Raw genomic sequence first — 16,216 nt, 5'->3', positions numbered from 1 at the left:
GACCGGTTCTTGCCGTCACGTGGTCGGGGTCGTCCGGTGGATTCTCCAATCAAGTGGCCGCCATATTGTATTCGTCGTCTGCCCCGACCAAAATCGATCGGGCTATTCGGGGATCCCCGAATAGATGCGCGCGCAGAATCCCCGACCCAATCAAGTACGAACTTACTTGGCCTGGGTGCACCGGTCTACACCGGTCGTCCCAATCAAGTCCACCCAAAGTTAAGTACGCCTCTAGCGGCGAAACGGTGAGCTGCAAGCAGCCGGGCCACGCTCCCGCGAAAGTGGTGTCAGGTCAATGTTATTTGCATGATGATTACGATGGATGTTGTGGAGAGTGGTGATCGTGGTGGCGGGGATTATGATAGTCAGGAAATTGAATTGGTCGAAACTAACGATGTTGTTAGTTCTACTGATGGTGGTAGCGATGTGGAACTACCATTAGTTTATGATACTCCTCGATACACCGAGTGCCAAGCGTACAGAATGGGAATGTGTATCGGGGACTGTGCTGAGCTTGCACATCCCCACATAAATTTCCCATCTTCGTCAAAATGGGAAGATCGGCACATGAATAGATTGCGATTCACCCTGCATGAGTTTGACAGCGAAACTGGACAAGAAGATGATCTAATCCATGATTGGTTAATAGGCAACATTACAGCATGTGGCTCAAATGTTTATCCCAATCTCAATTTGCCCAAGTATCCAGCTAGTCCAGCAGTAGCTGCAGCCAGATATGAAACTCGTATGCCAGTTGCAAGATATCGGGAATTACTGTCAAATCACAGTGAGTGGCAAATCATGGTCCCTCCACAGGGGGCTCGTACTCCTTGTTTATTTGTGTCTGTTTGTTTGTGTGTATGTGTTTGTGTTTGTTTATTTGTTATTTTTAATAAAATAACAGCAAAAAGCTGTTTTGTTAATATTTGTCAATAAAGAGCAGTTTATCTATTATTTGTTTGTTTGTTTGTTTGTTTGTTTGTTATGTATTTCCGATGGTTAGGGTTAGGCTTAAGATGGGGTTAGGGTTACGGTAAGACATATAGAGGGAGTGAATAAGTCTAACCCTAACTTAAGCCTAACCCTAACCCTCGTACATATCAACAAACAAACAAACAAACAAATTGACAAATATTAACAAAACAGTTTTTCGCTGTTATTTTATTAAAAATAAATAAACAAAAACACACAAACAAACACAGACACAAATAAACAAGGAGTACGAGCCCCCTGTGGTCCCTCCACAAAAGGGACCGTGGGCAAATGTACAAACTTTCTATTGTTGTACGACTGAAGTACACTAGACCCACACACAGTAATTTTACAAATGACAGGCGTTAGACACGAAGCTTCGACTCTGCTGAAGCACTGAACTGTGGCTGTCGTTAGCAGACAAAAGTTGTGACCTGCCAGACAAAACTGTCGAGAAGATAGCACACAAAACTTGCACACCACATCACTGTCACTCCCATCTTTTAAAGGCAAGTGTGCATCAATCTCATATACAAGGTTTGCTGTATTAAAATGTATTAATACATAAACATCACATAAATGTCATTTAATAATGTATTTCTTTGCATAATATTATTATCTTCATTATACCAGTAGTAACACTAACTTAAGGTGGAGCTGCATGTTGCCAACACAGTTTTTTTCAAAGCAATATTTCTCATCAAAGATGACAATTAAGGAATACATATTTTCAAAAAGGAGAGACTCTAAAGTTTAATATGGTAGCAGAAGTTTACTTGAAAGATGAAGTGGGTTCATATTTGGGGTAAAAAACCTCAATTTTGGTATTAATGATACAAATTAATTTAAGTCAAAAACTTGACACTATTTTCTAAAATGTAATATTTAACTTGAAAGAAGAGTATATGTAGAAAAAAACGACTATTTTATTTTGCATTATCTATCCTCATTCAAAAATGGCAAGGGTTGAAAAACTGACACTCAAAAAAGTAATCAACATCATGATTAGTAAAATTCAAATGCCTCTTATTTAAAAATGTAAGAACTTTATTGCCAAACTAAATAGTCGTTTTTTTAAAGAGCATTTAAAAAACAATGTGAAAATTTCAGAAAATTTGACCCAGCCAGAGTGGAGTTAAATTCTTTGGAAATTTTGAAATTAGGGGGAAAAAGAAGCAAGGAAATTGGGTGATTTGCATTAATTTGCATAAATTAACACTTCTTTATCACGAAACTTACGACTGCTTGACAAGCTAAAAGATGAACCCCACCAACATTTTCATTTTGGGTTAACATATTAATTGAATGAATATTTGCAAAAACAATGTATTGAAATTAGGATGAAATCTTCAATTTTGTTATTTTTGGGCAATTTTTGCCATTTTTGGTCAAAATTTTGTTTCTCAAAAATACTCGTCTGATAGCTTTGGAACTTGGGATAGAGGTTCCTAGGGTTATCTTAATATATTATATTGAAATTATGATGAAATTTGCAATTTTGTATTTTTAGGGCAATTTTTGCCATAGTTGGTCAAAAAATTTGATTCTCAAAAACTACTTGTTTGATAGCTTTGATGTTTGGTATAGATGTTCTTCGGGATTATCTTAATGTGATATATGATATCTTCAATTGTCATTTTTGCCCCAATTTTTGCCATTTTCGGTCAGGCCATTCTGAAACAAGTTGTCAAAGATTTCCACCTTCTTTATCAAAACGTGAGTCACAAATAGTTATTCTCTACATAACACAGTGGAGCTGTATCAGCTGTTACGTCTGTTGTTGAATATAATGTTCAAAATGACTTCCAAGTCTTTTGTGAAAGTCTAAAGAACAAACTGCAAGGATGTTTTCTTCCCTTTCTACATGCAAACCAATGGAATTGGTTGATACAGTGCTATTCATACCGGTAGGTAGTCCCCTGTCTTAATAACATAGAGTATACTAAGGGATAAGGATAGGAATCTGGAATTTGTTTGATTTTTACTGCACTAGAATGCACCTTTTAGATTACTGTATTGAAACAATTTCCTGTGGCATAAGGGGAGTAGGTGCACAATGGTATTGTGGCCCCCCGGAAATTATTGCATTGTATGTATAAGAGTACACCCATGTATTACATGATGAGAATACATGTACAGCTATTCATGGTACATACCACAAACCATAGAATTCATAAATCAAGCTAACTATGTTTCTGTGAGTCTGTAAAGTTGGTCAAAAGCTGCTTACAGGAATTTGTTTTGATCAGTGACCAGATATACAGTTCACACATGGAAATGTAGTCATGCCACCACCTCACATCCTTGTTTCAAAATGTTTTATTTGTTGTTGCAGTTAGATCAAATATAACAGAAGATAACTTTCTCAGTGTTGTGAAAGACTTTACAGACAACAATGACATGAACACTGATGATCTACAAAATCTTTTAGCGGCTACTGTTAAAGATGTGAGTATAAAACAGTTTTTTTAGCTCCCATATGCCAAATATGGCAGTCTGGGAGGTATTTGTATAGGCTTGGAAAAATGTCTGTCATCTGTATATCTGTATGTATGTATACATGTCTGTCCACATCAATAATTTGAAAAGCACAGCATCTCCATGTACCATCTCAGTGGTTGGCGTTCAGGCACACCCAAGCGTGAAGATGTAAATTTGTTCAAATGAATGTGTTTGTGTCAAAAATATGCAAACAAGGTAAACAAAGAACCAAAGTCAAAATACTAAAACTCTGGAATCACTGGTCAAATTGGGTTTATATTTTGTTCTTTGGTACTATGCATGAACTGTATACAAATGTAATTAATGGCTCACTTTTGTGTAAGAAAATTGTTGGCTGTTCAGTTATCCAAGTACTAAAACTTTAACCCTTTTCCTGCCGAGCGCCCCTGTCCGTTATCCTGCCAAGTCGGTCAAAACCGGCCCCCTTTTCCGTGTCTACAGAAGATAGGCTCTCCTGCACACTTTCCTGCCAGGCATTTGGCGGGAAAATACCGCATTTTCGGGGTACGATTACCGACCATATACGTGTTAGACTTCAAAAATTTTTGCATGCCCGTATAGAGGGGCAACCGCTGATGAGGTTGTGTCCAGAAAATGACGAGGTCACGGGCGTTGTTTGCCCCGGGGGACGTGCACTTTTATGCCCTTTTCTAGCTTACTTTCGCGGAAGTAAAGCTCGTTCGCCGGCACGCACGGCCACACCGGGGAAACGTCACCTCTCTCGTGGGTTAGTAGAAGACCCAGGGGTTAGTGCTATGGGTGCGGGAGCACCCTCAAACCTGTCCTGTTTCCCCTGGGTTGTGTCACTTGGCCACGTACTTTGAACGACTTGGAAGAGTCGCACATTGCAGTCTGCTTTGACGTAGTGTCAACGACATAGTTCCGCCATTGAAGGAAGGCGTGTACGTAGTTTGGCCAGTTCAGTGAACACTTAGCTCGTTAGTGTTACCGTTTCCTAACACGTTAGTTGTGCAGTTGTTACTAAGGTGCAGTTTTGTACCACCTTAGCTCTGGACAGTGCAACTGCTCTATGCACTAACCCCAACGACAGATGGTTGGTACAACGTCTACGTCGCACGAGCACAGCCTCCGTTGGGCTGTGCCCCTCCCACGTGATACAACGCACGTTCATCCATTACTATAGCGTCCTTACGGATCTGCCAAAAACGAAAGTGGGGGTAAAAACAAAACAAACGAAAAATGCGATCCATAGATAGTATTTTATTCGGGAATAATTTACATTATGCCGAACAATAAATCTCGGAGTCTGTCTCGACGTCCGAGTGCATGGTCCGTGTTTCAAAAATTACAATCGGGGTGGCAGATCCGTGTTTCAAAAATTATAATAGGGGGAATTGTACAAAATAATCCGTCTAAACAAAACAAAACAAAACGAAAATATGCGATCCATAGATAGTATTTTATTCGGGAATAATTTACATTATGCCGAATAATAAATCTCAGAGTCTGTCTCGACGTCCGAGTGCATGGTCCGTGTTACAAAGATTACAATCGGGGGATTGTACAAAATAATCCGTGTTTCAATTTACAATCAGCGGGATCGTAAAGCACAAACAAACGGCACAACCGTGCTCAAAATGTGATCATGGTCCGTGTTCAGAATACAGTCAAGCCACTGTTAGGCGAAGCTGTCCCCTGTCCGTTATTTACGTCGGGTTCTCTTGCTGATGGGTGTCGTCGGGGCTGTGTGAGTAGAGGTCTGCACGCCAATGCTCCTCTTACCTCGTAGCATCATGCGATGATGAAAAGCCGCAAAACACTCGCCCTCGTGAAGATGAACCCCGCACAGACTACATCCTTTGGACGTCTCAGACAGTCGTCCGCTCGCAGTGGTCTTACCCTCTCTGCTACATACTTTACAGCATTTCTGCCGCCCCTCCAAACGGCTGACAACGTGCATCGGCTGATTTTGTGGATTGATGTACGAGGCAAGAGAAACAGTGGCCTCGACCTCTCTCACACTGGGCTGCGATCGCCCACAATAACCGCCAATGAGTTGTTTCCGACACGCAGATGAAACATCTTATGGGTCAGCTTACTATCAGGGTGTACATGCTTGAAGCATATATATGCATTTACCAGGGCAACATCAATCAGGTAACATGCCAGATATGTCCACCATCTGTGGTTCTTGCGCCCAGTGTGAAAGTACTTGCGCTTCTGGTTGGCTCGGTCGACGCCTCCCATGTACCGGCGATAATTATACAGCGACAGAGGCACTTGTCGCCGCTCGTCTCCCTCCCCACTGGCACGCACTCCAAGGGTGGATAGACCGTATTCAAGATCAGCACCTGAGCGTTACTATCCTGATAAGCAGTGATGTTAAGACGAGAGTCCGTTTGGTCGTGGCTTTCATATCCCCAACAGACAGAGGAAGGCGCTTCCTCTTACCCGGCGGAATTAATTGAGGGGGCATGGTGCGACGATTACGGCGGTTGAAACTCCCGACCATGTAGATCCCGGTCTCCATCAGCTCTCTAGCAGTAACGACCGTGCTAAACAGGCTATCACAGAATAGGCTGTGATTATATCCACAGAATGGCTGGACCAGCTCCATCGTAATTCTTTTCACCACACCTCGCTCCTGCCGTCTCCCATCAGTCCGATCCCGATATTTCACACCTAGGTACGGTGCAAAGTTAGCTATGTATGCAGTGGTGGAGTCGCACAGCTGCCATATCTTGAAACCGTCTCGATCAGGCTTATGCGGTAATCTCTGCTTAAATTTAGAACGGCCCTTAAATCGCACCATGCCCTCGTCGATGGAGATCTCTCTACCCATCTTATAATTATTTACGCACCGGTCAACTATGGGCTCCATCCATGGATTGATTTTATACAGGGGATCCTCCTGACACCGACGTCGGCGGCGTGCCTCATCAGGATCACGACGTGGATCGTTCTCTGGGTCTGCCAGATGAAAGTATCGCATAAGCTGCTGAAAGCGACTGCGGGTAATCACAGTAGAAATACCCTGGTTTCTCAGAAAGGGATCGCTAGACCAATAATCCTCCACTGATGATTTACGGTCGATACCCATACAGACTAAGACGCCAATGAACGCCTGCACCTCTCGGTAGTCAGCGTTACGCCAGTATTTATCTATTTTCCTAGCGATATGTCGCTGGTGGAATTTGGCGTATTTATTAGTCTCGTCCTTGGCCAATCTGATCAGTGTAGCTGGAATAAACTTAAAAAAGTAATCGAGCTCACGGGCGTGGCTGGGCAAGGTGAAAGTCGGTCCTCTCTCATGGTCAAAATCGATCTCTTCAAATATATTAGCATCGGTAGTCTCCGACATACGCCAGACAGGAGGTGTGTTGTCCTCCGCCAACACAGCAGCAGCGTCATCATCGTCGTCAGAGCTTGCCTCACCTACGTACTGCCTGTCATAAAAGTCATCGTCCTCTGCCGCATCCTCGTCAACCTCCGAGTCGGACTCAGCGGTGATATCACCGTCGTCTGGGCGTCTGGGCCTGAACTCGCCCGTAGCGGCATCAAGGATCATATCTGGCTCAAAATCAGGTGGGCTATCCTGATAACGAACCCTCCGCACTATCTTTTTCGGCGGGGACATCGCAGCACACGAAACTATGGCAGGAGCGGGCTCGGCAGCCTCTGCTGATGACGAGGACTCAAGCTCTTTCGCACTGGGCACAGGAACCTCTCCTGACGCAGGATGAGGGCTCATAGTAGACACAGGTGGTGTCTCTCCCGGAGCAGCCGGGGGAGAACCAATGGCATCAGCCGTCTCATTACTCACTGTCTCACTAGCAGCAGCAGACGTAGTCTGTGCAGGTGAAGTATCTCCCACAAGAGCAGATGTAGTCTCTGCAGGTGAAGTAGTCTCTCCCGGAGCAGCCGGGTGAGAACCACTGGCAACCGGTGACCCGTCATCATCCTCATCGGCAGAACGATCGGTCTTACGTTTACGCTTACCACTGGGTTTTTCAGCCGGAGATGGCTTCGCCTTACGGGAGCGTTTCTTGCCCGACTTCTTAGAACGTTTACTAGGGACATCACAACGATCGCTACCACTACCGCCCGGAGACTCTGCATCTTTGAGCTTCAGTCGTCTGCTCGCCTTCAGAAAACTTTTGCGGTCCGTCAAGCTCATGTCTGGAACAGTGTCGACAGACTAACAGGTCCCTCCCTTTTAAAGCCACAGGGAAACAAAGCCCTGGACATGATTGGACGCAGGGGTGTTAATATATGCATCCACCTGTTATTATAATGGACCTACGGCAATCAGTCCACACACCGGCGCTGACATTCCTACCCGTCATGTAAATTGCCTGTCCGCACCATTTGATATGCTAATAATACTCATTTGCGATGCAAATCAATCGAGCACTTAGCATAACATAGTCAATGTCATTAGCATCTCAACTTGACATTCCGTCCAGCTGGGTACGTGGCATGCACACCTGCCACCCAAGGACGTTGCCCCAAGCCCATGTTTAGTACGGGTGGGAAACCCGTATCTTTAACCTCATGTCCCTTCTAAGTACGCCTGCGCAGGGCGTATTGTCATCCAAGTCGGTGACAAGCCAACCCGACAGATTGCCCATTAAGCAGTAATGGACTGGCCGTCTCGTTCTTGTACGGCAACGAACAGTGCTTCAGCGGCTTGTTTAGGTCATAACCGTCGCCTGCCGAGCGGCTTACCCAACTAAGGCGGTCAAAGATGAAGGATGCCAAAATTGTCAACGGCTGTCTCGGCCTCGTCCGTTGGGCAAACATGGCTCCTTCAAATAACGTGGCCAGCACGTCTACGTCATCAGCGGTGATGACGACCCGTCATTGACGCCCGAGTGCGTAAAACTCGGAATATACCGACAGGTACCTCTACCTGAGTCGGTCATACTACGGTATAAACCAAACACAGGTCTGCCAACTCCCGTTAGACTCGGCCGTTAGCCGAACTTCACAGGGACAACATAGGCGTAACAAGTCGGTGAACAACGGTTCACGCACCTAACCGCAGCCGCCAAGTCGGTGAACAATGGTATCAAATTTTGAGGCCATGTTCCTGAATGGCAAGGCTGAGGCGGTGTGTTTCGTTGCACGGCTTGAACGTCTAGAGCCAAGTGCAGCCGACAACGTCCGACATCTGAGTGGGTAGTCTTTTCGAGAAGGTAACAAGTCGGTTAAAAGCGGTGGTTACCCTTCACAAATGTCGCTCAAGTCCGTTCGGATCAGTTCCATGTCAGGGACTAATCAAGCCGAGTCCGTCAAATCCGTCCGCACTTCCCGTCAATCAGGCAAGTCCGTGATTTTCGTCTCGCACCATTGGCAAAAAATTGCACCGCCAGCTGAGGCGGTCTTAGGCGGTTGCCTTCGAGAAAGCCGAGTCCGTCAAATCCGTCCGCACTTCCCGTCAATCAGGACCAAGTCCGTGATTTTGTCTCGCACCATTGGCAAAAAATTGCACCGCCAGCTGAGGCGGTCTTAGGCGGTTGCCTTACAGATTAGCGTTGCCGAGACGGTCAATTTCGGCCGCAATCTATGTAGTGCCTCAGAGCCAAGTTACCCCAAACTCCGCTAGAATACGTCAACGTGCTAACCTGCCAAGTACGCTACTCGTCCCCCAAAAAAAACCAGTCCCCCACCGGGGGGTGGGGACTGGCTGGGTAGCTTCCGCACCTTTCCCTGTCCTTGGACTCTCTGTGAACCCATTTCGAGAGCAAACGCCGTTCCTCGCCCAAAACCTGTCCTCGAACGACCCCTAGCGCGAGCAAGGGTTTGCTACACGTAGTTCCGTCGACTAGGCAGGAAAGGGGGTACCAAAAAGTAGCCCGATTTCCACCGCCTTGGCAGGATAACGGCCGTGGCTGCTCAGATTCTAGCTACACCGAATTTCAAGCGGATTTTCACCGACTTGGCAGGAAAAGGGATAAGTCAGTTTGAGCAACCATTCATCAATTCATTAAAATGGTGGGAAAATTCCTCTTTGTCCAAGTATGTACAGTAATGTGAAGGTATGAAGTATGTTGTAGAAAAACAATTCAATATTTATTGTACTGATTAAAGTAGACACTTTCAAAAAAATCATGTACTTCAAAATTACTCATCTCATAGCTTTAAAATTTAGTATACTGGTTCCTAAGGATGACCTGGTTGACACAGGGATGTAAAACATTTTGGTTACAGGTGGCAAAAATAAAGATACTGGTGTAGGGCAAGTAGTGTTAGAACACATTAAGCAGGTTTGACTTATTGAAACATGCTGAAATACTGGTCAACTGTGCACAACCTGAACTTAACTTGCAGCAAGACCAGTGCAGTGAGGAATTTTCCTCACGAGGAAAAAATATAAAATGTGTTGAATATTTTGCTCAATGGAAAAAGCTTGCAAAAAGCCACACTCCTGAGAGTAAAGTGGTTGAGCAGACAGCCTCTTGAATGAAATTTTGCTGATCTAATTTCTCTACTGTATGGCAGGCTTAATTTTCACTAAGGCCAATGCTACAACTATGTGAAGTTCTGTGTGATTTTCTCTGTTTTATAGGAATTGAATGTACCAGAAGCCATGAAGCCACTTTACAGGTCTTTTTTAATGGCATGGGTGACAGCTTTTGAGCGTTTCAACAAAGGAAAATTACCAGAATCATATGTGGATGACTTATTGGCTGCTGTGATAAATATTGCAGCATGTAACACAAGGTGTCCAGTGTTAGTTAGGTATGTATATGTAGATCAAATAGTATTCCAAGTCTTCAGAGCGTAATAGAGTTAAAGTGACTGTGTCAAGGCAGGACACATTAAAGTGACTGTGTCAAGGCACGGACACATTAAAGTGACTGTGTCAAGGCACGGACACATTAAAGTGACTGTGTCAAGGCACGGACACATTCAAAAGTACCTAAAGCATCAATAGCAAAAATCCTGGTCCCATTTTTGCCAAATTTTGGAAAACTTTGTGCATGGTAACCTTTAAAAGCTAAAAAATAATGTTCCTGTTCAAGCATAGAGTTATCAAAGTTTGATAAAAGTTACAATAGTGGAAGATTTAATATTTTTATGAAATACAATTGTCAATCATTGCAATGTAGAATGTGCTTATTGGAGTATTGGGTCAAAAAAGCAATAACTGTTCTTGTAATAATTTGAACATGTACAAATTATTAAGATTGAGTATACCAAAGTTGGAAGTTATTTTTGCTCTTATAAAACATCAATGAAAATTACCTTCAATGAATGAATTTAAAAAGGATGGCTTGGTGTATTGGTTGACTTTAACTGATTCTTTTCTTCAATTTTTTATCATATACATATAGCATTCATTGATTATCCATTAAAGTGTAATTCATGGTACACAATATCCCAAATTTTTGAAGTGTTTGTTTCAGTATTGATACTTGGTAGTCCACCAGACAAAGACCGGAACATGTCTTTCCTTCATCTGTAAAATTTTCCATGGTCTGTACACAGTACTGACTTCCCATGCGGCTGTAACTGACACTCTTATTATCAACAGAGACTATTATGTTATCTCCGAAGAAAATCTGAAAAGTTGTTGAGTTTTTAGGCCTTCTGGAAAGTCCCTGTAAAGCCCCTGAAAATGAAATTGAGTTCTAGAAAGTCTTGGAAAATTGATTAGCCACCCACCAAAATAACAAAATGATTAGTCATCAAGTCATGTCGTGAACATGAGATATAAAATGATATGTAAAAATGATAACTGGAAAATGATATTTTGAACCTCATAAAGTCCTTGAAAAGAAATTGAATTTTAAGTGACTTTTAGCGTATGGACTTTCAATTCAAGTAACACCTATTTGAGAGTCAGTACATTTACTTACTCACTTGCCTTTGCAGAGTTAGAGAGTCTACTGCACGTCAAGTTCAAATGTGTGGTCGATATGTGAACATACAGAATGGTATAGAAGTCCACACCCAGGATCAAAGAGGTCTTTTGCAAGTCATTCTATTTTCTAAAGTAAGTGTAGATATATCAAGATACTATATAACATTTTACTCTGGATGGTGAAGAGACAGAATGGTTTTGACAGTTTATTGTATTGCTGGCTGTGGTTTTTGCTTATTAGAATTTTTAGCATTAAATCAATCAGAAGCAGTTTTATCAAAAGGACATTGATGGCATGAAAACACCAGATGTACCATGCATTAAGTGTATCATCTGTTACTGTTATGTTGAAACCAAGACTGCAAAGGCATTAAAATACACAGGGAATGTACCGATAGAGAATCTAAACATGTAAAGTTGCTGTTCAGCTATCCCTGTTTAATTTTAGAATCAATGATATACCGGTATACCCCTTTTCCTACCAAGTCCATATTTCATCACAGGTCAAGATGGTTAAATTTAATGAAACACAACATATTCCATATGGTGTATTTTAACATAATACTGTACATTTGAAGGCTGTTGAAAACATAAATACTGTAAACTTGATTTTTTTTTGGACTATAGATGCTGTAACATGCCAAGCGGGTGAAAATACATCATGTTTTGGCTCAATACCGCTTTTTACTGACTAAGCTGATATCGATGGGGAAGTGATACTGTCTGGAAGGAAAAGGGATACACTAAGCTAAAAGGACAGCATTGAATTTTATCAATTTGAAACTTTTAACAAATGTTGGTTACATGTGACGTCATTTTAGATACAAGAAAACATTCAAGTACAGTAACATGTGGTTGTACTTCAGAACTAGCAGTTGAGACAATGTCTTTTCAGCAGTCTTGATGATTAGATTAACTAAAAGTAATGATAAGGATCACTGCAATACTTTTAAATGTCACTGTAAAAAGATGACAATTTTAAAATCAGTGGATCACATCAAAATGTACATTGTTGTTCTCTCTTCATTTCCATTGTCTCTAAAATAGAGTTGTTTGGAGTTCTTCACTGCCATGAATATTGTAATTATGCCATTCCAAAATGTCATTGTAGTGTGTATGGTGGTTCAGTGATATCAGTGATAAAACTTGTGTCTAGAGTTAAAACACCATCATCCTGCTCTCTGGTAATGCTATGTTTCTCAGTGATTACATACTGCTGATATGCAATGGTCAGTCACTTTTAGAAATGAAGGACTTTATATGAATACTAAATTTCTATAACAACATGAGTTAAAAATTTTTCAAACAGAGCTATACTACATGACATCTTAGTTATCATATTTTTTATTGTTTTGTTTTCACAGAATAAAGTATTTTCAAAACCAAATCTATCAGATGTTGCCAAAACCATACCACAGACAGCATGTGAAGCATTGGCTGTGGCTAAAGACTCTCCATTTGGTAATACGTTTTATAAGACTGTGTACCAGCTGTCAATTCACAGTGTTATGTGTACAGATGATAATAACATGCAGTTCTATGCATTCCTTGTGAAATGTCATGTTTCAGTGGATACACTGGATGGAATGGCTGTCTGTCCCATTGAAAATCCTTGCCAACCTTCCATCATCATGTACAAAAGACATGCATGTTCACCCTTCAGAAGCTATGGTTTTGTATCATTTATGTACAAGGCAGTGAAAGCAGTGATGCTGGCATATCAAGGAGTGGATGTGAATCATAATGAGTGAAAACTTCATAGTGCAGAGGTGGATGGTTCAGTCTTTATATTTTTACATCAGTTTATTTATGACAAAATATGTATAAACGTCCTCATTCATAGATTATTTTGTAGTAGTGGTGAAGATGACAGCCATGTGACTGGCCATAACCATGATAGTTCACATGGAACAAAAGTACAGTTACACTCAGCAATAGTCCCAGTTTCTGTCCCTTTAAATTGCAATGAAATATGATATATTTTGTCTGCCATCATCCTTGATGTGTTGTGTAATGGTATATATATCAGAAGTGTACTTTGGCCAACTAGTAAAGTAAAAAATATACAGTTTTTAGTGTTATCATCCTCGAAAATTTTACTGTTATGGGATTGATAAGAAATGCAACTGATCTTTGAAGAAAGCATAAACAAATATGTCAGAACTTTAATTTGAAATGTGTAGATTACAAATCTGATTAGCTTCAGTCATAAATAATTAACAAAACTTGTCGTTACCTGTTTCAAAAATTCTTAATTACCAGTCTTATAAGCTTTTCCAGAATTATATTAATTTTGTTCTTTTACCAGTTGACAATATTTGGAGTAAATGTTTGATTCATGTGATTGTTATGAAAATCAAAAACTAAAATTTTTCCATCTCAGGTTTACCCAGGGATAGCAGTCATGTTGAAACTCAAATATCAGTAAATTTTAGGTAATTTGTTTCTCTAGTGACAAAATTTCCCTGGTTACCCCGTAGTTTTTTCTTGATTTGAAAAAGGAATAATTTAAACTTTGCATAAAAATAGTATTGTTCCCTTGTTATTTGTGAAAACCATCTTTTTGTGTTGTTGTCTTTGATGATTTATCCTCGATGAAATCATCAAATATTATCCAACTCTGCATTACTCTCAATTGCCTCCAGAAAAATTACTGTGCTGTCCCCTTATTTTGAAAATCTGGTTAATAGATTAAAAAGCAAACATGCTAAGCTTTACACAAACAATGAAGTACTTTCTTTACATATGACTTTCAATCATGAATCAAATATAGAATAACTTGAAAATGATGGAAATGTTCAAGTGTGCTGTCTCATAGAAGCTTTAAGCTTATTGGTTGATGGAATATTAATGACATACATCGAATCATTTAAAAACAGCCAATCAGATATATAGTATATAGTAAGTAGCATTAGTTTCATAATCTTTAAATTGCTATGATCTACCAATCAGTTTATGATCTACCAATCAGCTATAACCTTTCAAGCTGATACACATTGCTGGGAAGTGTTATTTTTCAAATCCAATCTACCCTGGTTTTGGTGTCATACCTGATAAAAATCCCTCCATTTTGTATCATTGATGTGGCTGTAACTTTTTATGAGTCTTCAATATCAATAACGTTATCCAGACATGTGACGAAAGATATAATTGTCACCAAGTGATAGGCAATGGAACGTAGTTGTCTGCACTATGCAGTGCATGCGATTCACGGAAGTTACCCATTGGCTGGAAAGTTTAATACACACATGACCGGATATGACATCATTTCATAGAAGAGAATTTTTCACTATTTTTGTATTGAATGTCAACTAGTCTTTGTTCTACTCCCCAAGGCATGTTTGAGATACACAGTATTCAGCTTGTCAACTCGGCCTGTACATGTGTAGACTGTATTGTTACTGTTGACAAGTGAATTCTGGTCCAGTCTAGAATTCAAATGAAAACAATAAAAGTTCATTTTAGATATATACTGGTAGATGCGGTGTTGACAAGCTATGGGGAGTAGAAGAAGAACTTACAATGGACATACAAAACAACAATACTACTTGCCCCTTAAAATGCCCTGTAGTTGACTGTTGCAGTCAATGTCAATGTTTAGGGTAACTGTAAATAGGTTGTGAAAGTAAAGAAAACTGCCAGCTGCCAATATTATTACCAAATAGCCCTGCTTGGTGCCACGTGTCGGGATTTTATTGTGTCGGTGCCTTATGCCTTTCATATTGCAAGAATTAAGTTCTGAAGCAAATGTGTTCTTTTGAGACGATAATAAAACAAATTCAATAGTTTTGAGTATTTGCTTTCTTTTCTTTTATTCTGGGTCAGTTACCATGATTTAATTTAAAGAATTGAACATTTCATTTTTTGATACCTAATCTCAACTTTCACTGTATGTTCAGGTGAATAACTTGTTCTTAAATATGTTTCTTATAGTTTACAAAAGTTTGATGTTTGAAATCATGAGGCTATGTTACAAAGTTTATTGAAGTGTACATTTTAGAGCTCATTTTCTGTTATGCATACAGAAACAGCAACAAAAGTGACAAACATGGGATATTCTATTAGAGAATATATTTTGATATTTTCACATTCAAATCATTTACAGCTAAAAACTGCCAGTATTTTTATAACAGGATGTAAATCTTTTTGTGACTTCAAAGGCTCATTTTTACCTCCAATATTACCTTTCTGCAAATCATTTTTACCTCCAATATTACCTTTCTGCAAACTTTGTAAAATGCAAAATTTCATTTTAAATGGTATCTTTATCATATCAGGTAAACTTTGCCACTTACACTTGGCTATGTAATAAAATCATTCTTATGAATTTGATAATGGTGCATTGTGTTTCTTTCTGTTACCTCAGTGCTATAGTGTCTATACCCTCCTTCCCTCATGAAGGTGCAATGAAGACCTGCCTTGTTTCTGTTTAGGTTGGGCAGTTAGTGCAAAAGTGTTCCTACATGACATGTCAGACCCATACTTGTAGCACAAAAATAAACTGCGAAGATTTCTATTGAAATTTTCCAATGGAAATTTGGTGCCAAAATGACCCAGCTTTTTAAATTCAATTTGGAAATGCTGTGTTGCTAGCTTGATATTCTGTTTAGTTTAGATTTTCATTCTATGCTCTTGCCTCACTGAGAAATTTACTGTAGGGATAGATGTTTGGACCCTTAAAATCAATAAGTTCTTTGTTGTTCTACAGTTTGTATGTCAACATAGAAAACAATAATTTAAAATATCAAAAGTTACAGAGGTAGCCCCTTTAATGATACATTTAAAGATGAAGTGGTTCTTAACCGTTGAAAATCTTTGAGCTTTATTCGTTGTTGACCTTGAAAATTCAATACAGCATAACATAGGCTGTATTGAATTTGCAACACACATGTATAGTTAGGCTGCAACGCA

The 16,216-nt window shown here is 40.4% G+C and overlaps 1 protein-coding gene across 1 annotated transcript; it reads left to right on the top strand.

Annotated features, from left to right (window-relative positions):
* The first annotated feature begins 192 nt into the window (after window positions 1-192).
* On the top strand, window positions 193-15,086 carry LOC139117511 (uncharacterized). The gene is made up of 5 exons (XM_070680702.1): window positions 193-787; window positions 3,308-3,420; window positions 10,007-10,179; window positions 11,317-11,437; window positions 12,670-15,086. Exons 1-5 carry the CDS (start codon window positions 307-309, stop codon window positions 13,054-13,056), a joined length of 1,275 nt encoding a protein of 424 aa, XP_070536803.1. The 5' UTR covers window positions 193-306; the 3' UTR covers window positions 13,057-15,086.
* The last annotated feature ends 1,130 nt before the right edge of the window (window positions 15,087-16,216 follow it).

Source organism: Ptychodera flava, chromosome 18, assembly GCF_041260155.1.
Source record: "Ptychodera flava strain L36383 chromosome 18, AS_Pfla_20210202, whole genome shotgun sequence".
NCBI classification, from domain to species: domain Eukaryota; kingdom Metazoa; phylum Hemichordata; class Enteropneusta; family Ptychoderidae; genus Ptychodera; species Ptychodera flava.
The sequence above is the reverse complement of the archived record's forward strand: the minus strand, read 5'-3'. Positions and strand labels throughout refer to the sequence as shown.

Excerpts from the sequence above, each read along its gene's own strand:
- LOC139117511 (XM_070680702.1), top strand. The coding sequence starts at position 307 with ATGATGATTACGATGGATGTTGTGGAGAGTGGTGATCGTGGTGGCGGG. Across the intron at positions 3,421-10,006 it reads TAGCGGCTACTGTTAAAGAT|GAATTGAATGTACCAGAAGC; the intron begins GTGAGTATAAAA and ends TCTGTTTTATAG. Across the intron at positions 10,180-11,316 it reads AGGTGTCCAGTGTTAGTTAG|AGTTAGAGAGTCTACTGCAC; the intron begins GTATGTATATGT and ends TTGCCTTTGCAG.